This window comes from Odocoileus virginianus, chromosome 32 (genome assembly GCF_023699985.2).
Source record: "Odocoileus virginianus isolate 20LAN1187 ecotype Illinois chromosome 32, Ovbor_1.2, whole genome shotgun sequence".
In the NCBI taxonomy this organism is placed as follows: Eukaryota; Metazoa; Chordata; class Mammalia; order Artiodactyla; family Cervidae; genus Odocoileus; species Odocoileus virginianus.
Genome location: NC_069705.1, coordinates 29,024,336 through 29,047,267, shown reverse-complemented (window position 1 = coordinate 29,047,267; position 22,932 = coordinate 29,024,336). Strand labels below are relative to the sequence as shown.

The 22,932-nt window shown below is 46.1% G+C and overlaps 1 protein-coding gene across 4 annotated transcripts in view; it reads right to left on the bottom strand.

Annotated features, from left to right (window-relative positions):
* Window positions 1-22,932, bottom strand: part of ENPP6 (ectonucleotide pyrophosphatase/phosphodiesterase 6) — a 105,693-nt gene that overhangs the window by 42,781 nt on the left and 39,980 nt on the right. For all 4 annotated transcript variants that reach the window (XM_070460087.1, XM_020876537.2, XM_020876536.2 and 1 more), the window contains exon 2: window positions 4,717-4,896. In XM_070460087.1, the coding sequence (XP_070316188.1) occupies window positions 4,717-4,873 (157 nt within the window). In that variant the 5' untranslated portion in view covers window positions 4,874-4,896. The remainder of the gene's footprint in view (window positions 1-4,716; window positions 4,897-22,932) is intronic.

The following is a 22,932-nucleotide window of genomic DNA, read 5'->3' as shown; positions in this document are numbered from 1 at the left end:
ATGAGTTTTTAAGACATGTTTCTCTCACATTGAAAAAAAAAAAAATCTACTAGATAGTATAGATGTATATATGTTGTCATGTCAAAGACCATCTGGTATTTCTCATCACTGTAGTCTCTTGCATTATATGAGCACTGAATTGTGAGTGTAGTATGTATGTGTTTGTTTTTCTACCAAAAAAATGAAACAAGACAAAACATAGTTTTGATCAGTTTCCTAAAGAGATCTTGATTTACAAGTGTAGGAACCCGAAAATTACATATTGACTAAAGCCTCTTTGGGTCCTAAAATTGCATCCATCTCAAAGGTCAATGCCAAACTGACAGTGTTACTGGAAAATTTAGTGAAAATCTGCGTCCCTGTGTTTGAATGTTAAATGTTTGACAAAAAATTCCAGTCTCTGGTCCGGATGTTTGGAGTCACATATAGATAGAATCCAAGAACTTACACATTTGGATGATTGATGCTGGGCTCCCAGACTGCCCCAAGCCTAAGTTCATTCATCTAAGTTTGGCCAAGGGAAAGCTGTCAGGGACCTAGCATGGTGGGTCAGGGCAAGATGCTGTGAACAATCCAAAAGTCCTGATCAGTAGCCAGGAAGTGTCTCCTCACTTATCCAGACTAAATCAACTTGATTTTAACAACCCAAACTGGACTGGGAAGCTTCCTTGGTGTCTCAGACAGTAAAGAATCTGTCTGCAATGAGGAAGGCCTGGGTTTGATCCCTGGGTTTGATCCTTGGGTTGGGAAGATCCCCTGGAGGATGGCATGGCAACCCACCCCAGTATTCTTGCCTGGAGAATCCTCATGGACAGAGGAGCCTGGTGGGCTACAGTCCATGGGGTCACAGTCAGACACACCTGGGCAGCTGAGCACACACAAACTGGACTGGACCTGGGTCACATACCCTCCTGTTAACTCCCCACCCAGCCCACCTCTGCGAGGCAGGGGAGGAGAAGCCAGTTGGAAATGTGTCTTTCCCCACATAAGGTGTCTTGTTTGTCTCAACACCTGCATAGGACAGGACAGAGGCCATATCCCCACCCAACACCATCCCCAGCCACATGATCGGTTGCCCCCAAGTCTTCCTAACTGCTTGGACTTATGGAGTTAGTGCTGCAAAATCATGACTGAAGATGTAACCTTAGAGTCTTCAGACGCTTGCTCCAAGAGTTTTAACCACAGACTCCTAAAAGGCTACTGTTTTTGTTCCTTTGGGGGGGTTTCATCAGAGCCATGAGAATAAACCTAAAAACTTCTGCCACTGTGTAAAGTAACATCAATTGTTCACAGAGCCCAAATTCTATTTCCATGCAATGTTTTACTTGCCCTCCTATATTCCCCCATGTCACCTCCTCCCCCCCAGGCATCCTTCTCCTTGGTTTGGTCTCCATCTGAAGTAATATTGGAGCCTCTTCTTTTTCCTCCTCAGTAAAACCCCCTGGACTTCAAAGCAATGGATGGAATAGGGGAATAAAATTAAGGGACGACACACCCTCAACTCATCCTTCACAGAGCACTCCTAGACCCTGGCTGATTGGGGGAGTCTTCCCTCCAAGTATTTGATTTAGGGCCTGGGATCATTTCCTGAGGGGACCATCTCCCCACTGCGCAACACCATGGCACCACTGGGTGGGGAAATAAAGGGTCTGTTTACAATATTAAATTTCTCAAGACTTGAGGTGGGGTCCTTTGGACTCTTCAGCAGTGATCAATTTTTCAGTCTGCCGCTTTATCTACCTGACAGGAAGACTTGAACTCCTGCCATTTCTAAATTGCACTTCTAAATATTGACTTCATGGCGAGACTTGGAGTGTCATAACACAGCTCACTGGAGCAACGAAGATTTCCCAGGCCTCGTCAAGAGGTCTGTACAATGTCCAGTGGGGAGTGGAGAGGGGAGAGGAGGATTTGAGAAGGAAAAGAAAACCAAGTCACGTTCGGAAGAAAAGCCACTGCACTCTGCTTAATCTTGCAGAGGCCAAGGAACGCCCCGGGCCAGGCGCTGTGTCTGGAGGGGACAGGGGAGGGAAGGAAAAGGACAGCTGTGGCTGTTGATGCCTCGGCGGTCAGCCAGTAGGAGCGGAGGGGCCGGAGTGCGCCGGCCATGGGCTGGGCGGCAGGGCCTTCAGAGCCAGCGGGCTCTCAAGGAATCTAAGTTTGTGGATCCAGTTTACAAGGACTGGACAGTGTCTAAGAAGCCAGAGACTTTTCATCCAATTTCTCTCAAGACTTCCACACAGCCAGACAGCTAATCTTCGTTTGGGTCACCGAGGAAATTCTAGGAGGTTATCTGTCTTAGCTTCTGCCCTCCTGACAGGTAACACCTCACACTGACCTCAAGGTTTATTTGTCATGTCACATTAGTTGGGACTCAGAGAAAGTGACGGGCTTTTTCTTGCCCTTCAGGAACCGTTTTGGAGGTGCAGCAAGATACTTTACATGCAAACTAGCGTTGAGACTCTGTAGCTACTCGGCGATATATAAATTCAAATCGTTGATCATGGTTACGGAGCCAGATGCCCCAAGGTGAGATCAAGAGTGATGCTCTGGAATAGGGCAGAGAGGAGTCTGAAATACAGCAACTGTCTCCTTTAGGGTCTTCCTCTGCCTTTCCGCGAACATCAGCACCCAAAGCCACCCAAAAAGTCATGGGAGAGGGGGAACATAGGCAGATGAAGCATGTGGGGTGAGGGGAGGAGATTCCGGGGAAGGTCCTCTTCAAGGCAGGAAGAACCCAAGTTCCAGACACAGAAGGTTAAATTAACCGGATACCGTGGAAGGGCAATATTTGTCTTGATGGTCTGTTCTGAGGTGGCCCCTAAGACAGTGCGATCCATCTGTGCCTCTGCTGGGCCTACACACCACAATCCTTGGGCTTTTCAATGCCGACTACTGAGAATGACCTCAAAATGCGGCAACGTTTGGCTCCGGACCTCATCACGTTGTGCTGAACCTAAGCTTGCCTCCTCTCGGAGTCTGATTAGCTTGGCTGAGGCACCCACTTGTTTTCTTAATCTTACGTCCACCTCCTTGAAAAATGGAGCCCCCATTTAAGGTGATGGCATCTTCTAAATCCTACCCTTGCTTGAAAGCTTCTTCTCACGTCAGCCAAGGTAGCCGTTAGGGACCAAACCCCAGGTGTCTCCTGAAGCAACTCTAATGCTCCCCCAGCTCGGCAACTGGCAGCAGGACCAGTCTGTCTGTTTCGCTGCTCGGAGGTGAAGTAGCTGATGTGATGTGAAAGCCACCCCGGTCATCCCCGGCTCACCTGTGGGTGCTAGTCACTGCTCACTGGAGGCTTTAGGGCATTCGCCACAGCATAGCAGGTTGCCCGTTCTCCATCTGTCTGTGTTCCACACTCCTCCCCTGGGAGCTGGCATGGCCTTGAATGCCCTGAACCACTCTGCACGTGACCGCCTCCAACCAGCATCCTCCAAACTCCTGCTCAAGGCCCACGTCCTCCACGTGGGCCACCTGTGACTCAGCCCGGGCTTACTCACCCTTCTCTCCAGGCTCCCCCAGCCCCCAGAACCCACCACGCTCTCACCATTTCATCAGGCTGCTCTGCCACCAGCCCAGCCCTGCGAAATCCCTCCAGCAGCTTCTCTGCCTGTATCCCTTCACTTCTTCTAGGCCTCCCCCATCTCTCCTTCCACAAGGACAATCATCTAGGATTACACCACAAGAAAAAAGTGTCTGCAGCCATGTGTGTGGAAAAGTCACATTGTGCACTTGCTTAGCAACACCTCCCATTAATGGGAAGACAGAGGTGAGTTGATTATTTTGCTGTCATGGAATCCTGTCAGCCTTAATGACAGAGTTTTGGCTGATAAAATGAGAGCCTCCCGGACTTGCCTGGTGGTCCAGTGGTTCAGACTCTGTGCTTCCACTGCAGGGGGCACAGGTTTAATCCCTGGTTGAGGAAACTAAGATCCCACAAGCTGTACGGTGCAGCCAAAATATAGAATAAAACAAAAAGATGAGAGATGCTAAGGCTGCTTGCAGCCTCCAGGACAGTCTACATGACTGCTTACCTCCCTCACTGGAGTAAGTTAAGTCCTTCAGTTTCTCACTGACCTATGATGTGCAGGCAGACTATTAATACAGAGGCTTCATTTAATGCACAACCAAAAAGTTGTAAGAGCTTTGAACCCTCTTTCCAGTATTGTAGGGGATCTCAAAATCTATAGAAATTGTACTCCAAATTCTTTTGTAAAGCAAATAAGCACCCTATTACTTATCTCTCCTGGGTATCCAAAATTCTGCCCATGAAAATGCATAAATATTGCTGAACCAAGGATGGTAAGAGATGGCATAGTGTCTGGTCTGATGCTAGCGTTCAAACCAAAATATAAAGGAGATTTCCCTAGTGGTTAAGAATCTGCCTGCCAATGCTGGTGACATAGGTTTGATCCCTGGTCTGGGAACTAAGATCCCACATGCCACAGGGCAACAAAATATAGAGGAAAATTTCCATAAGCCATTTTTTGAACAAAGACCCCACTTTTCCAAACCCTGGCTTGGTCTTCAAATATATCTATGTATAGCAAAATATAAAAAAATACATCCATAAGATATTTTTTGAACAAAGACCCCAGTTTTTCAAACCCTGGCTTGGTCTTCAAACACCTCCACATGCATGCTTGTCCCCAGAGATGCCACTGTACTTTGAGATTTGGAAGGTTGGAGTGGACTGGAGGCCAGTTTACTCACCTGGCCAATAGTACATGTAGACCTTCCTTTTGGCCTTGGTCAGAGTGACCCACAGAGGTTCTGATCCATTCCACCAGAGAGGCAACCGGCTGTCTCTGTTGATACCTATGTTAAATGACTTGTTGGTGTTGGAGTCCCACATGTAGTTCTCGGTCATGTGATGGACCTCACAGTGGCGACCTGCATTAACGAAGACACATGGCTGTCAGTTTATTGTTCTGGTATTTTTACATGTCATCTTTATTTTCTGAATTTATAAGCTGTTTGTGCTTATTTAGGGAGCAGAGAACAGCATACATTCTTATTTTTTGATTTTTTTAAAAAAGTCATAGATGTTTCTTTTCTCTTAGATTGTACCATAAAGACAAACAACCCAGTAAGAAGTTCAATATTGATTGATGATGAGGCCATTTCAAGTGAAAGTAACTGGCCAAGTCTGAAGCTATTTTAAGTTAAACTGAGACCATCATGTGTAAAACCTGACCCATTGTTCGTGGCTGGACGTCCAGAAAAGAAAAGGTGTGAACACTGCAGATTCCCATGGGCTTGGGTTATGTTCTCAGCCCAGAGCTCTCTCTGCAGCCTTTCCAAGTCCTCCTCCCACCAGATCACGAATCTAGACGCCACGGAGTTTGTTCCCATTTTTCCCAGATAAAGAGGAGTTATCGCTTCAAGTGCCAAATGATGATAGAACCCCTGATGTTTGGAACAGAATGGTGAAAAACAGACTCCGCTTTGAAAAACAAAGCAAGAAAACAGCCCTCCCAGTGGAGTGTGGTGTAGACACGAGGGGAGCTTCTGTTGGGTGCAGAAGTGAAAGACGCAGCACTTGGACTCATTTGAAACATGAGGCTTAAATTATTTATTTTGGAGCAATCTGTTACATCTTTAAAGTAAAAATAACACAAACATTGGCAAGTGCATCAGAAATCGCTGTGATTTTAGTGAGCATCATTTGGCTCCGGGATGACACATGCTTCATCGAGTTCACTGACGATGCTTCGTCAAAGTGGCTTTTTTGTTTCCTTGTTTGTCTGCTGTTGTTCTTTCTTCCTGCCAGCGCCTACCCCTCAACACCCACACTTTACTTTTAATCAAAAAAGGAGAAACCGTAAAATATAATTTTGAAAATTTGCAGACTCCAAATATCCCAAAGTAAAAACCTTTTATTTCATCATAGAAACTCAGGCATTCCACAACTGATGCTTTCAATTTAAAGCCCAGAGAGCCAAACAAAATTATTTTTGCTCAAAGCTGTGGAGTTAGTTTTTTGACCCTGACCAAAGCTTTCATGTGTGAATCGACAGAATTAATAAACAAATAAAAACTTTGAGCAAATTATCCAATGACTACAGAACTTCCTAGTTTCATTTATTCCTCCAACTAACATTTATTAAATGCTCCCCTGGATGTAAAGATTCACATTTGAATAAATGTGGTCCCCATACTCAAGTACCTTGTTATGCATGTTGTTGTTAGTCACTAAGTCGTGTTAAGACTCTTTGCTACTCCATGGACTATAGCCCTCCAGGCTCCTCTTCCCATGGGAATCTCGAGGCAAGAATTCTGGAGTGGGTTGCCATTTCCCCCTCCAGGGGATCTTCCCGACCCAGGGCTTGAACCCACGTCTCCTGCACTGGCTATCAGATTCTTTACCACTGAGCCACCAGGGAAGCCCTTGTTATTATAGCGCTGGCCAAAAAGTTCGAATAGTAGGGAGAAGGTGTGTGTGTGTGTGTGTGTGTGCGTTCAGCAATTTCTACTTTTAATTGGAACTGTTTCGATTACTCTAGAAGAAATGCATGAAACCCAGATCTAAGCAAGGGGCCTCATATGATTCAGTTTTGAAAATGTGCTGTATTCAGAGAAGCATGAAGCAAACAAACAAAAAAAAACTTTTTTAAAGTATTTAAAACTTCCATCCTTGTATGTCTGAGAAACTCTACAATATCATTTGATGAAATTTCCCTCTTCTTTTCAACACTCGCTTTCAACACTCTAGACCCAAAATTTACAGGCTTTCTCACTATCTTTTGCTCTTTCCCTCATGGGTGAAAAGTGATGGCGCCCCCTAGATTATAGAGCTGTAACATGACTGGATTATGAGGGAGGGGGTGTGTGCATGTATGTGTGAGAGAGGGAGGCAGAGAATATTCTCCCCGAGAATTTCTGCTAAACTAAATTCTCTACTTCTCCCACTTGTGTTTTTTAAATACTCATAAGGCCTCACTGAGCAGAGCTAGGATCTTTGTGTGCAGCTAATGCATAGCTCTACCATATTTTTACATTTCAGATGATGAAGTCTTTTTTCCTGTGGTCATCTGGGTCTCTTCACTTTTTCTCTAAAGGGTCTTCTGTTCTCAATGATAGGAGGACCTAGCATTAGTTTTTGTATCTTCTTTCCATACCAATTGGTCATGGAGCCTCTAGACTCCGGTGAGCCTCAGAGACCTTAATTATGGCTCTCTCCAGGGAAGCGTCTTTGAGACAAGACCTCCAGAGACAGCTTTGGTCCCCACCGGTACCGAGGCTGGTCCAGGCTGGCCCAAAGTGGCACATCCCTTCTAAGGGGAGCTCAGGCCTAAGCAGGTAAATCATCCATCCCCACTGTCCCGAGACCCAACCCCTCTCCAGGGGATGAACGACATGAGCACCAGCAGGGAGGGTCCTGACCACTTCCTGGGAGAGGATGGTGCCCAAGAAGATCCTGGAACCAGTGGTTTCCCTTCTATGATTAAAGGGTTTCAAAGTGAAGAGGGAGACCTTTCAACAAGAAGGTCATCTCGGAACCCTGTTCAGAAAGTGGGTTTTATTCTTTTAATGTACTGGGCCTTGAGTTGAAGTGAGAGGGTGTATTCTTCAAAGGCTTAATCACAGATGCCGGGCTGGTCCCCAGGGGCATCCCTTTGTTCTGGGAAGCACTGCCTTTCACGGAAGCCAGCAGGAGACGTTTGCTCTCCATCTCCTCGTCTGCTCAAATCTTCTCTCCCAGCTGAGCTGATTTTCCTTTGCATGAATATATGAAGGCTGGCAGTCTGTGTCTGTGACTCTGAGTCTGCCCTTCCTCAAGCTGGTTTCCTTACCCACCCTGGCCTTCTCTCGCGCTTTTGTTTTTATTGCTTGGGCAAAAGCAGAAAAGAACAGAACAGAGCACAGTGTACCGGCTTCTGCAGCCCACAAGCTCTCCTTTCCATATTTCTGCCTGACCTGTCTCTATTTTTATGCATCTGCAACTCTTCTTGATTTTTCCCTGCTCTGGGCTTTCTAAACAGAGCCTCACTGTAGTTTGATTACTCAGACCCTTTGCTCAAAACATCAGTAGAAACTTTCCTGACACCATCACAGACCACAAATCTCAGGTGGATTTCAGGTACAGTATTAAGGAAGATCAACCTCCTCCCCTCCTCCCCCGCCTCCTCCAAATGAAGCTCTGTACATACATATGCCTATGAATACATACATAAATTGGAGAAGGTAATGGCAACCCACTCCAGTATTGTTGCCTGGAAAATGTCATGGACAGAGAAGCCTGGCGGGCTATAGTCCATGGGGTTGCAAAGAGTCGGACATGTCTTAGCAACTAAACCACCACCACATAGATGAACACAGAGCACATAGTAAAACCTCTGAACATTAAGTTACATTATTAATAAGAGGGTAGAGAGTCATGCTGACAAATGAAATCTGGAGATCAGTTGGAGCCTCCTTTCTTCTGAGCTCTCCACCTGATTTGTCCCAACCCCGTTTCCACTAAATTCTTGCACTTCCCCGTGACACTCACTACATCGCAGCTATCTGTCCTTCTAGACTCCTGCTGTCATAACATATGGCACCCCAGAAGTGACGCTCACTGCTTTCCTGCCTGGCACAAAAAACCTGCTCACATGAAACATACACGAGTCTGGTAAACTTAACTGGGGACTCAGTGGGGTACGAACAGGGAGACAGAGCAGTGCAAAGAACTGCAGATTGAGGGTTAGACATCCAGGTTCTTAAAAGTCCTTCCAGCTTCCCCCACCAAGGTTTCCTCCTTGGCCCCTCACTCAAAAAACTCTGACCGTGCACACCTTACTGATTCATCTCTGCTACATATCACCTACCTCCCAAATTTCTCCCTGAACTTCAAAGTTCTCTCAAAAACAGTTCAGCCCTCCAAAGCTCCTGCTTCACTCCTAAGTTTGCAGAGATCATTAGCTCATGCATGCGCACTAAGTTGCTCAGTCCTGTCCGACTCTTTTCGACCCCATGGACTGTGGCCCGCCAGGCACCCTGTCCATGGGATTCTCCAGGCAAGAATACTGGAGTGGGTTGCCATTACCTGCTCCAGGGGATCTTCCCAACCCAGGGGTTGAACCCAAGTCTCTTATGCCTCCTGCATTGGCAGTTGGATTCTTTACCACTAGTGCATCTTGGGAAGCCCTCATTAGCTCATCAGTTCAGTTCAGTTCAGCTCAGTTGCTCAGTCATGTCCGACTCTTTGCGACCCCATGGACTACAGCACGCCAGGCTTCCCTGTCCATCACAAACTCCTAGAGCTTGCTCAAACTCATGTCCATCACATTGGTGATGCCATCCAACCATCTTATCTTCTGTCATCCCCTTCTCCTGCCTTCAATCCTTCCCAGAATCAGGGTCTTTTCCAATGAGTCGGTTCTTCGCATCAGGTGGCTAAAGTATTGAAGTTTCAGCTTCAGCATCAGACCTTCAAATACTCATTGGAAAAGGACTGATTTCCTTTAGGATGGACTGGTTAGATGTCCTTGCAGTCCAAGGGACTCTCAAGAGTATTCTCCAACACCACAGTTCAAAGGCATCAATTCTTTAGTGCTCAGCTTTCTTTATAGTCCAACTCTCACATCCATACGTGACTACTGGAAAAACCAAAGCTTGGACTAGATGGACCTTTGTTGGTAAAGTAATGCCTCTGCTTCTTAATATGCTACCTAGGTTGCATATGTTGCATATGTTGTCGTAGCTTTTCTTCCAAAAAGCAAGCATCTTTTAATTTATTAGCTTATAGAATGCTTTAAAAAATGGGAGTAAGGGGAAAGAAGGAAGAAAATAAGGAAGGACAAAAAGGAAAAACAAAAAACAAAAAAAATGTTTCTTTGAACAGGAACTACCCACTTCAGAAGGCCACTCTAGTTGGAGTTGTTATATTTATTTTAGTTAAAAAAAAGAAAAGTTCTAAGATTCCCAGTTAAATTTGAGTTTCAGATAAATAATTTTTTACTATAAATATGTCCCCAATATTCCATGGAACATACTTCTGCTAAAAAATTATTTGTTGTTTACCTAAACTTCTAATTTAACCAAGTATCCTGTATTCTATCTGGCAGGTCTAGAGAAAGCATCCTTTATTTGCCCCTATTTCACAGTCACAGTGAAGGAGAAGAAGTAAAATCAGGAGGTATTCAACTGAGGTGATAGCATGTATATACAATGATGAGATGAGGGGGAGAACGTTTTGTTCAGGTGAAATGTAGAACTTTCCACCCTCACTCAGGGCTCCCTTTCCTGGGAAGGCAAGATCTCCTTACTGACATGCTGGGCTAGTACAATTCAAAACGGTCAGAGCTTCACTCAGCCAATGTCCTGGCATGACACATGGTTGCTTATCAAAGGGGTTGTTTGTAAAGGGGTGGCCAGGGCCCTGGGGGGCCAATAAGAGATGGTGAAGCAACCCGGGCTTTTTCCATTTTCACCATCGTGCACCTGCCCCCAGGCTTGAAGGGCAGGGGGAGCTGGTGTGGCCAGCAGGGAGCCTGGGGGAGATCAATGCAGGCCTCCACTGTCCCCCCAGTGCTGTCCAGCCGAGGCTCTCCGTGAGATCCTCCGGGGCTCCAGGCAGGCCAGAGAAGGGGGAGGAGGGCAGAGACCGATGGAGAATTCCCAGCACAACCGCCAAAGAGAATGCTAAGGCGTGGGCTTCTCAAGAAAATCAATCGTGTTGACTTCTTAGGTGGAGGAGTGAGTCCTTAACTGGATATGGGGACCACCGGAGCCTAAGGTCCCGGCACACGCCTTGTGAGTGCATCTGACCCTACACACATCTCAGGAACGGAAGACACCCCAGCTGGTCTCCTGTTCGAACTTGTGCGTGCGTGTTGCTCAGTCGCTTCAGTCGTGCCTGACTCTGCAACCCCATGGACTGTAGCCTGCCAGGCTCCTCTGTCCATGGGACTCTCCAGGTAAGAGCACCAGAGTGAGCTGCCATGCCCTCCTCCAGGTAATCTTCCCCACCTAAGGGCTGAACCTGCATCTCAGGTTCTTTACCATCTGAGCCACCAGGGAAACCCCTGGCCTAACTCACCACCTATGGATTCAGAAGTAAGGAATGACTCTCCACATTTTATATGTATTAGCTGCAAAGGGGTTGAATTTTTGCTCACTGGCCCAGTGCTAATAAATCATATGTGGATGGCGGTGGGGGACAGGGGGGCGGCGGGCAAAGAGATACGAGCGACTTGAACTGGGTCATCTCTCTTTCATGATCATTTCTGGGCACTTCACTTTTCATGGTTGCAATAGTTTTAGTGGTTATATTTGCAATCTGGAGCATAAAACTATGCTGATTTCAAGATGAGACCTCTTGGCCTTTTTTAGACCATTTATTTATGTCTCTAAACACACATGCCGAGAAACAGCGACATAGTGAATTCAATCACTAAACACTCAGGTTCCACAACCAATGAGGAATTTCTCTATTATACAAAAGCTTTCTGAATTCTTGGGGTGTACAATCACCTTTACAAAGTTATACTAATCTTTAATTTCTAAAGCCATTCATTGTTTTTCTGACATCCATGTGTTTCCGTTAGCTGAATATGGCCACGTCTCCTAGATATCAAAACAGCTGGTTGAAAAGTGAAGTCATACTTTAGGCACATCAGTTTAGTCAAAACATGGAGATATAAATACAGGTTATAAAATATTAATGTGGACTTAGGAAATGACTCTTTTAGAGCGTACACATTTTCACCCAGAGGCAGTACTCAGGTGACTTCTGGGCCCAGAGCTGCAGGCAGGCAGGCCTCTGTGGCCACACCTGCTGGGAGTCTGGGTCACAACCATGCATAATGGACACCCGGCACCAGCTGCGGGCAAGCTGTCCATCCCTGAGAGGTTGACGGGGACAGTGCAGAGAGCATGAGCCCGTGGTCAGACAGGTCAGAGTTGGGGTGTTTCTAGCTGTGGAAATTGAGGCTAATCTGTAAATTCTCAGAGCCTCACTTTTCCATCTATAAAATGGGGATAATAATACTTCCCTGGCTGGACTGTGGTGAGTATTAAAGACAAAAATAGTTTAAAAACATATGCAATGCTTACTGTGTTCCAAGGTTTGTTCTGAGTCCGTCTGTTACAGGTTGAGTGGCACTGTGCAGTGCTTGGTCGCTCAGTCATGACCAACTCTTTGCGACCCTATGGACTGTAGCCAACCCGGCTCCCCTGTTCATGAGGATTCTCCAGAATACTGGAGTGGGTTGCCATGCCCTCCTCAGGTTGAATGGTACCCTCCCCCAAAAAATATACTGAAGTCCTCAACACCCAGTACCTCAAAAGGTGACCTTATTTGGAAAGTGGATCTTTACGGAGGAAATCAAATTCAAATAAGGTCACAGGGGGCCCCTAATCCGATGTCCTTATAAAGGGGGCATTTAGGCACTGGGACCCACATGCACAGAGGAAAGATGCTGTAAAGCCACAGGGAGAAGATGGTCATCGACAAGCCAAGGAGCACCAGGGACCCCAGAAGCGGGGAGTGGCAAGGAAGGACCCTCCCCTGGTGCCTTCAGAGGGACCGGGGCCCTACCAACTCCTTGGTTTCTGACCTCTGACCCCCAGAACAGCAAGACAGTGCATTTGTGGTGTCCCAAGTCACCCAACTTGTGGAACTTAAAGCAGCTTTAGGAAACCAGCGTGTTTAATCTTCACGATCACCCTCACGGGCAAGTACTCGTGGTAGGCCCACTTTACAGGTGAAGTAAGTGAGGCCCGGAGAGGTACCTGGATTGAATTCTCACACCGGCAGGTGAAGTGGAGCCAGGATTCAACCGAGGGAGCCTGGACCCAGAGTCCTCACTCTTGACCACGATGACCCTCTAACACCAGCTCACCAGGGGTCACTAGTTCACCTGGCACTGGGTACCCTCCACAGCCCTAATGCACCCACAGAGATGGAGCTGCTGCCGCTGCTGGACCAGCTTTCATGCCATCATAGAGCATCTGCCCTCAAGGACCGCTTGACTTCCGGGGACCGTAAGGGGTCAGGGGTCAGGCTCTGGGGAGCAGCCCACTCAGGAAGCACTTTACCTGGGCTGGAGTTAGACTCAGGAGGAGTCATGACCTGAAGGCCAAAGGTCTGAGTCAACTTGACGGGTGTCTGCTGATTAGCTTAGTAAGAGGACTAGTTAGTTCCCAGGTCTCCCCCACCTTCCCTGTACCTGGAACTAGGTGCTTCCGTCTCGTTAAGTCTCCAACACAACTCTGAGAGGCAGAGAATACTGTGCCCGTGCTGCAGGTGGGAGAGTAACGCTCAGCACGGCTGAGGGGCAAGGCTAGTGCCAGGGAGCTGGTACGAGGGCAGAGCCCCAGTTCAAAGCCAGGTCTTGGGGACTCAATGCCCACACCCTCCCCAGCAGCCTCTCCCCTCCGGCCACCGGGTGGCTCCCCAGCCCACCAGGGTTTGGTCATTTGGGTAGAAACTGCCCCAGATCAGGGACTGCCTCTAAGGCTCACCCCGAGGTGATCACAGGGAGGAGCTCGGATCTTCAGAAAAGCCAGACCCGCCTGCCGCTGGCAATTGATTATCATGCACAAACTGTACCAGAAATATCTCTGAAGGAGGGGAGTCTGCCAGACAAAGGGTGCTAACAAAGCGGATAGGGACTCCTACCCTCCCTCTCCCTCTGGAAGGCGTCCAGCTGCGGAACGAGAGGCTCCCAAAGGTCTGCAGTGTAGGGGTCTCCAGTTAATGGGTGCATTTTAGAGACTGAACGTATGCACAGACATCACCTCAAATTGACACGATGCCAAGAAGTAACTGCATGCTGGATTCAGAGCCCGGCAGCCTGAGAACATTATATAAGCCAGACTTTTCCACCGCTAGACTCCTCTCTGCACTTTTCCATTTGGAGGGTCTACAGATGAGTTGAGACCCTGTTTAGACTAGTGAATGTTCAAGGAACTACTCGATACCCAAGAGATATGAAAGAATGAAGAGTGCACTGCTCGAAGAACTGACCTAACTTACAAACTGCAATTGGCTTTTGGGTCACCTTTGCTAGGAAATACATCTTATTTTCTTAACTTGATCAAAGACAGAATTTGGTGTGTTAAAGAAGCGGTTTCAAGAGAAATATGCAAGATCAAGCTGAAAGAAAAGTTCACAATTTGCACATCTTTAAATGCAACGACTGATGTATGTGCTAGACACAGTCCTGATTAAGTCTGAGTCACAAATATTGCAAGTCCGAGATAACAGGCTTTGATTATAGTGTGAAGTGTAGGGACTGCAACAAAAATAACCCCAGAATGTTAAGAGGGGAGAGATTTTTTGATTGGAGGTATTCATGCTCAGAGTTTTGAGGTCACTGGACTCAAAAGAATGTATTATTTTTCTGGAACATGCTAGCTTGGTGTAATTATTTAGCAACTAGAAGACAGGTACAGAAACAAAAGTTATTTTCCAGAATAAGGACAAAAACGTAAGCTTGGGACTTTTAAACACTCTTTATTTGAGGAAATCTAATTTTTACCAAAGCTCAAGGATATTTCCAGGCAATTTAATCTATCCTCATCTCAGCACAAAGCTGGAAAAGAGCTTGAATTAATTACTGCATTTAAGATGGAATCCCTTCTGAAACACACTCCCATTTTATTGAGCATTTCTGTGCTATGCTGTGCTTAGTCGCTCAGTCATGTCCGACTATTTGCGACCCCATGGACTCTAGCCCACCTGGCTCCTCTATCCACGGCATTCTCCAGGCAAGAATACTGGAGTGAGTTGCCACACCCTCCTCCAGGGAATCTTCCCAACCCAGGGATCAAACTCAGGTCTCCTGCATGAGCATTTCTAGGGACTTCCAAAGATGGTAGGTGTGGGACTTCCCTGATGGTCCAGTGGTTAAGACTCTGCATTCCCTATGCAAGGGACACGGGTTCAATCCCTGGTTGGGGAACTAAGATCCCACAGGCCATGCAGCCAAAAAGTTGAAAAATAAAAATAATACATAAAATTGAGTCTCAAAGAAAAAAATATTTTAAAGATGGTAGATGTTTGGAGGGGGAATGTCCTTATTCCTGGCCCTTAATCTTCCATACACAAGAGTGTGTTTTAGTCACTCAGTCGTGTCTGCAAACCCATGGACTGAAGCTCGCCCAGCTCCTCTGTCCATGAAATTCTCCAGGCAGCTGGAGGGGTTATCATTCCCTTCTCCAGGGGATCTTCCCAACCCAGGGATCGAACCCAGGTCTCCCACACTGCAAGCAAATTCTTTACAGTCTGAGCTGCCAGGGAATACATCATACACAAGAGAGAACCCACCAACACCTCAGTCTAGAAGCTTCTTCTCCCTCTCCCTAAAGATAAAGCATCCAACTCCTCCCCACTCAGCCACCCTCCCCTCCCGCAGTGACGTCAGGTCAGCCACAGTCCTCCTGCTACTGGCATAGTAGCAGGCTGCAGCCACCTCCCATCCTGTCTGCCTGCTGGTGGTGGGAGGCCCCTTCTGTGTTCCCTCCCCATAAATTCACCCAGGACAGGAGTCTTCCTCCCACCAGGGCAGGGGGTTGCTCTAGTTCTCCAGCTGCCCCCACCTGTGACTGGGGCAGGGCTGGGGGTAAGGAGGGGAGTTCAATTCTGTTTAAAAAGGGGGAGGGCACACTTGGTCCTGGATCCAAGCCATGTTCGACAATCCATTTTTTCAACTGGTGCACAACCTAGAATGGCTGATGGGTGATCTCCAACAACAGGTACCAAAACATTATTGGATCAACCATTAATGACAGCAATTGATTAAAGATGATCAGATTCAGCTATTCGGGCATGTGAGGTGATCACAATGTTAATGGTTCAATCCAGCCCCTGGTGGCTTAGTCAGTAAAGAATCCTCCTGCAGTGCAGGAGACTGCCTGCGATGTAGGAGACACGGGTTCCATCCCTGAGTTGGGAAGATACCCTGGAGAAGGAAACAGCAACCTGCTCCAGTATTCTTGCCTGGGAAATCCCATAGACCAGAGGAGTCTGGCGGGTTACCCTCCATGGGGTCACAAGAGTCAGAACTGTGACTAAACCACCACCAGTGTGAACCAACCAATCTACAATAAACAAGAACCCATGTGTGAAGTATGATGCTAGCCCATCCAAGTTCACTGCCTTGGGTCAGGTGTGGCCATAGAATAGTGAGACCAGTCTCCCAAATCATAGGATTAAAAAATCACTTTAGGTCATGGCTGTAGCCACAGCTTATCTGCCCAGATCAATGAGCGATCCGCATATAAACAGACAGTGTTTGGAGCTGACACTGCACCTGGCCTAATGATCTGTGTACATAATTCTCCTTAGGTGCTCTTAGCATATATAAAATGTGTTGAAAGATAACTGGCCCTGGGGATGAAAGAGTAACTCAAATGAGGACCATCATCACGTGGCTAGGTGTAAGAAGTATCTTTCTGATGTACTGAGAGCTTCCCAGTCCAAACAGAAGACGTCATTGGAATAGAGGAGCTTTTTGAGTTAAAAATAGAAGCATCCGGAAGGATGAAAACTGGCAGGAACTGAGGACCGATGAGAAGCATGTGGCCGAGCGGAGAGCACTTTGGAGCCCAACAGATCAAAGTTGGCCCCCACACTGGGATCTCACACAAGTCGTTTAACTGTAGAGAGCCTCAGCTTTCTCCTCTGAAAAACAGTCATACCTTTGTGTGTACACGGTGCTTAGTCGCTCAGTCGTGTCCGATTCTTTGCGAACCCATGGACTGTGGCCCATTATGCTCCTTTGCGCATGGTATTTTCCCAGGCAAGAATACTGGAGTCGGCTGCCATTTCCTGCTCCAGGGGATACTGCCAACCCAAGGATCAAACCCTAGTCTCTTGGGTCTCCTGCATTGATAGATTCTTTACCACTAACGCCACCTGGGAAGCCCCATATGTTTGTCCAGAGTTAAATAATTTGGGGTAGGCAACACTTTAGCATGACGTCTGGCACACAGTAGGCATTGGGGAAAATGCAAACCACCACCTAAATCCTCTTTTAAAGGGCAACCCTACTGGGCTTCCCTGGTGGTCCAGTGCTTAAGACTCTGAGCTTTCAATGCAGGGGGAGCAGGCTTGATCCTTGTCGGATCCCTCATCGGGAGACTGATATACCACATGCTATGTGGCCAAAATAATAATAATAAATAAATAAAGGGCAACCTTATCAAATAGCATGCAGTGGTCAATGGCTCCAGGAGGGGTAAGGCTGGGTGGCCTATTTATTGTCTCACAGTCACACACAAGCCCTTGAAGGAGACTCTCAAATCTCCTTGGGGTGGGGGGGGGGCGGGGTGAGGCGTAGAAAAAGGCACTACCACCCATTACCGTTACTCAGGAAGGTTTGTAACCAGTGAATTCCCAATTCGGAAACTAACCTCAGGCGTTTATGACATTCCCCCTGCGCCTGGGAAATGCCTGGCCCGACACTGCCCTCTACTGGCCGTCACAATCATCACCACTCGCAGCCTCACCCAGGGTCTCGCTGGGCACCGCGCACCTTTGCCAGCCTGGTATTTTGTTCTGATATTTTTCATATGTAAAGGCATCCCAGCACCCCCAGAGCTGCTTGTGAAGATACTAAACATGCTGAGGATTCAGGGCGAGGTACAGAGAGAGGCCAGGGGGGCCAGGCGACCACACACCCAGGGCAGATCCCTTAGTCGCTGCAGCAAACGAAAACCTGTAGGAGGGATCCCTGGTCCGGACTTGAGTTGTAAACCAGTGTCAGACCAACGGACCTAACGAGAATATGAGATTCTATCAGGCATATATCGTATATAGGAATAAGTGAATAGCTTCTCATTTTAGATTGCACAGCCAACAAAATAAACTTGAATATTAGAGCTCAGATACTTGCCATTGACAGGTAAGCGAGGAACACTGATGTGTATGCTCTGAAAGACTCTCCCTCTACAATAAAACTACAGTATACAATGTAACTAGATCTTGGGTTAACACACACACATATGCACGTGAGTGTAAAATATTGCCAAGCTCACAAGTGCTCCAGGTCAGTAGTGTCCCTTCTTTCTTAGCAAAGCAAATGAATATCTTCTCTTAAGTTCCAATTTAAGCTCTCAGATTTGCCACAGACTAAGTTCAATCAAATATGAGCTAAAAGAAAGAAAGAAAGACATGAGACACAGAGAAACATCGTATGTCTCAGGCAGGTAGTTCTTAGCAATGGCCTTTGCTTTCCTTCCATAGTGAATAATTGTTGCAACAGACCAGCCAGCAATTCTATTTTCCAGCCACCCTTGCATCCAGGTGGAGCCATGACCCGTGGTTTGGATAAAGGAAGGAAAGCAGAAGAGGTAGATGGCATTTCCAGGCCTGGCCCATAAAGACCACGCTTGGGGTCCTCTAGGGACTCTCCTGTCCACAAGCAGGATGCTGGCGCTCAGGGCGATCCTGGAAGCCACGTGCTGAACATGGCAGAGCCCCTTTGTCAGTCAGTGTCCTTGAATGACCACACAGGACATAGCCCCAGGTCAATCCGCCAACTTGACATGACAGAAGTAATAGAGAAAGACCCAGAGTGTTAAACCACTGAGATTTTGGAGGTTAAGTGTGCAGCAGTTGGTTTTACCTTAACTAATCAGTCATTGTGAACATCAGCAGAGACAATAAACCACAAATTTAGCATCAAGGGCTTTAGAGTTTTGGGATTATCATATTTAGAATATGAAATAAGCTTTATGACATGTTTGAAGAAATAAAAGAGAATCAACATTATCAAGGAACAAAAGACTATCAAAAATAACCTGGCAGGATTAAGAAAGAATCAAACAGAACTTTGGACGTTAAAAATAAAATCATTTAAATAAAAATTTGGTGGCAAGATAAATCGCAGAATAAACACAGCTGAAAAGATAGGGAAACTGAAGATATCACTGAATGACCCAGAGGAAAGAGATTAAAGAGAAAGAGGTCAAAATATGAAAGAAAGACTGTGGTGGGCTGAATGGTGGCTCCTTAAAAGGTACATCCCCCCAAAGCTTGTGGATGTGATTGTACTTAGAAAAAGGTTCTCCACAGGTGAAATTAGGGATCTTGAGATGAGATCATCCTAGATTATCCAAGTGTCCTTATAAGAAGAGGACACACAGTTGCACAAAAGGAGAAGATGATGTGACACTGGAGGCAGAGATCAAAGGTTCTCCACAGGTGAAATTAAGGATCTTGAGATGAGATCATCCTAGATTATCCAAGTGTCCTTATAAGAAGAGGACACACAGTTGCACAAAAGAAGATGATATGACGATGGAGGCAGAGATCAGAGTGATGAATCCACAAGCCAAGGACACCGAGGAGTTTCGGAAGCGCCGGAAGCTGGGAGAGAGGCATGGAACGCTCTCCCTCTGAGCCTCTAGAAGGAACCAAGCCTGCCAACAACTTGATCTCAGAGTTTTGGATCCTCGAACTGTAAAAGAAAATACTTCTGTTGTTTTAGACTACCTGGTTTGCGGCAATTTGTTACAGCAGCCGTGGGAAACTAAGACAAAGGTAAGAGATGAGGATAGAATGGGAAGTTCTGCGTTACATCGGATCAGATTTCCAGAAGGAGGAACAGGGGGACCAGAGGACTGGCAACATCACAAGGGATAACGGCTGACACTTTCCCAAACTGATGAAATACAGGAATCCTTAAACAAGGGACCCAACATACTAAAAAGTACATTAAAATTTGTTAAGACTTTTTTTGATGTGGACTGTTTTTAAAATCATTATTGAATTTGTTACAATATTGTTCCTGTTGTTTTATGTTTTATGGTTTTTTTGGCCTCGAGGCATGTGGGAATCTTAGCTTCCCGACTAGGGATCAAACTCCTACCCCCTGCATTGGAAGGCAAAGTCTTAACTCCTGGACCACCAGGGAAGTCCCAAAGAAGGTTCAATTGTAATCCCCAAATTTATACTCAGATAAACCATAGTAAGAATGATGAAAATCCACATCTTCAGAGTCTCATCTCTACCTAGGACTAGGATTTCTGGGTCACGGGCAGCATTTTTGCAGAACAGTTCTGATTCACAGCTGTTGTTTCTGATTCTCAGCAACTTTTTTCATTTTCAAAAGTATCTTCTTGATTTGTACAGATTTTGAATGTCACCAAATCCCCTTCCCCGCAAAGACAAAAATAGCAGTACCAACATCCCATGGACAACATCTACAGACAAAACTCCCTGTGAACTTCAAGGTAAAAAAAGCCTGTGAGAACCACCCAACCAGGGCCACAGAGAACCATGTGGTGTGTCAGCATCTGTGGGGTGAGTGGAGGGAGAGCTGCAAGGACCCTCTTCTAGAAAAGTCCCAACATCTTAGACCTTTGTACACGCGTCACGCTGTCCTAACTTCCATGACCCCTTGTCCTAGTTTGGATTCTTAAAAATGTAGAATTCTTGCCAAAAAAAAAAGTTTTTTTAATGCATCTAACCATGAAGAAAAGTCAGACAAATCTAAAATACAGCCCCGGGCTTCTCAAGAATGTCAACATGGTGGGAGTCCAAAGGAAACAGAAAGGCAAGGACGTCACTCTTGACGGAGAGCAAACAAGCATGGCAGCTGAGTGGACCGCTTGAACCGTGGTTAGATTTTCCTTTCTTTTTTTTTTTCCCCCATTTATTTTTATTAGTTGGAGGCTAATTACTTTACATGATTTTTCCTTTCAGAAAAGGTTATAAGGGATATTTTTTTGGCAATGGAGAAAAATCTGAAAATAATTGTGGTCATATGGAAGTATATCCTGGACACGCTGCATTATTTGGGGGGCGGCAGGTGGGGGCAGATAAAGTGTCATGATGTTAACAATTGACATTCTTTTTTTGACTGCACCATGATCAAATCCCTTATGGCTATACAGTGGAAGTGAGAAATAGATTTAAGGGACTAGATCTGATAGACAGAGAGCCTGATGAACTATGGACGGAGGTTCCTGACATTGTACAGGGGACAGGGATCAAGACCATCCCCATGGAAAAGAAATGCAAAAAGGCAAAATAGTTGTCTGAGGAGGGCTTACAAATAGCTGTGAAAAGAAGAGAAGCAAAAAGCAAAGGAGAAAAGGAAAGATGTACCCATTTGAATGCAGAGCTCCAAAGAATAGCCAGGAGAGATAAGAAAGCCTTCGTCAGCGATAAATGCAAAGAAATAGAGGAAAACAACAGAATGGGAAAGACTATAGATATCTTCAAGAAAATTAGAGATTCCAAGGGAATATTTCATGCAAAAATGGGCTCAATAAAGGACAGAAATGGTATGGACCTAACAGAAGCAGAAGATATTAATAAGAGGTGGCAAGAATACACAGAAAAACTGTACAAAAAAGATCTTTATGACCCAGATAATCACAATGGTGTGATCACTCACCTAGAGCCAGACATCCTGGATGTGAAGTCAAGTGGGCCTTAGAAAGCATCACTACGAACAAAGCTAGTGGATATGATGGAATTCCAGTTGAGCTATTTCAAATCCTGAAAGATGATGCTGTGAAAGTGCTGCACTCAATATGCCAGCAAATTTGGAAAACTCAGCAATGGCCACAGGACTGGAAAAGGTCCGTTTTCATTCCAATCCCTAAGAAAGGCAATCCCAAAGAATGCTCAAACTACCGCACAATTGCACTCATCTCACACGCTAGTAAAGTAATGCTCAAAATTCTCCAAGCCAGGCTTCAGCAATATGTGAACTGTGAACTTCCAGATGTTCAAGCTGGCTTTAGAAAAGGCAGAGGAACCAGACATCAAATTGCCAATATCCGCTGGATCATCGAAAAAGCAAGAGAGTTACAGAAAAACATCTATTTCTGCCTTATTGACTATGCCAAAGCCTTTGTGTGGATCACAATAAACTGTGGAAAATCTGAAAGAGATGGGAATACAAGACCACCTGACCTGCCTCTTGAGAAACCTATATGCAGGTCAGGAATCAACAGTTAGAACTCAACATGGAACAACAGACTGGTTCCAAATAGAAAAAGGGGTACGTCAAGGCTGTATATTGTCACCCTGCTTATTTAACCTATATGCAGAGTACATCATGAGAAATGCTGGGCTGGAAGAAGCACAATCTGGAATTAAGATTGCTGGGAGAAATATCAATAACCTCAGATATGCAGATTACACCACCCTTATGGCAGAAAGTGAAGAGGAACTAAAAAGCCTCTTGAGGAAAGTGAAAGAGGAGAGTGAAAAAGTTGGGTTAAAGCTCAACACTCAGAAAACTAAGATCATGGCCTCTGGTCCCATCACTTCATGGGAAGTAGATGGGGGGACAGTGGAAACAGTGTCAGACTTTATTTTTTTGGGCTCCAAAATCACTGCTGATGGTGATTGCTGCCATGAAATTAAAAGACGCTTATTCCTTGGAAGGAAAGTTATGACTAACCTAGATAGCATATTAAAAAGCAGAGACATTACTTTGCCAACAAAGGTCCATCTGGTCAAGGCTATGGTTTTTCCAGTGGTCCTGTATGGATGTGAGAGTTGGACTGTGAAGAAAGCTGAGCACCGAAAAATTGATGCTTTTGAACTGTGGTGTTGGAGAAGACTCTTGAGAGTTCCTTGGACTGCAAGGAGATCCAACCAGTCCATCCTGAAGGACATAAGTCCTGGGTGTTCATTGGAAGGACTGATGCTGAAGCTGAAACTCCAATACTTTGGCCACCTCATGCGAAGAGCTGACTCATTGGAAAAGACCCTGATGCTTGGAGGGATTGGGGGCAGGAGGAGAAGGGGATGGCAGAGGATCAGATGGCTGGATGTCATCACTGACTCAATGGGCATGAGTTTGAGTAAACTCCGGGAGTTTGTGATGGACAGAGAGGCCTGGCCTGCTGCAATTCACGGGGTCGCAAAGACTCAGACACGACTGAGCGACTGAACTGATGCAGCACGTGACATCTTAGTTCCCCGACCAAGTATTAAATCTGCGCCCCCTGCAGGGGAAGCACAGAGTCTTA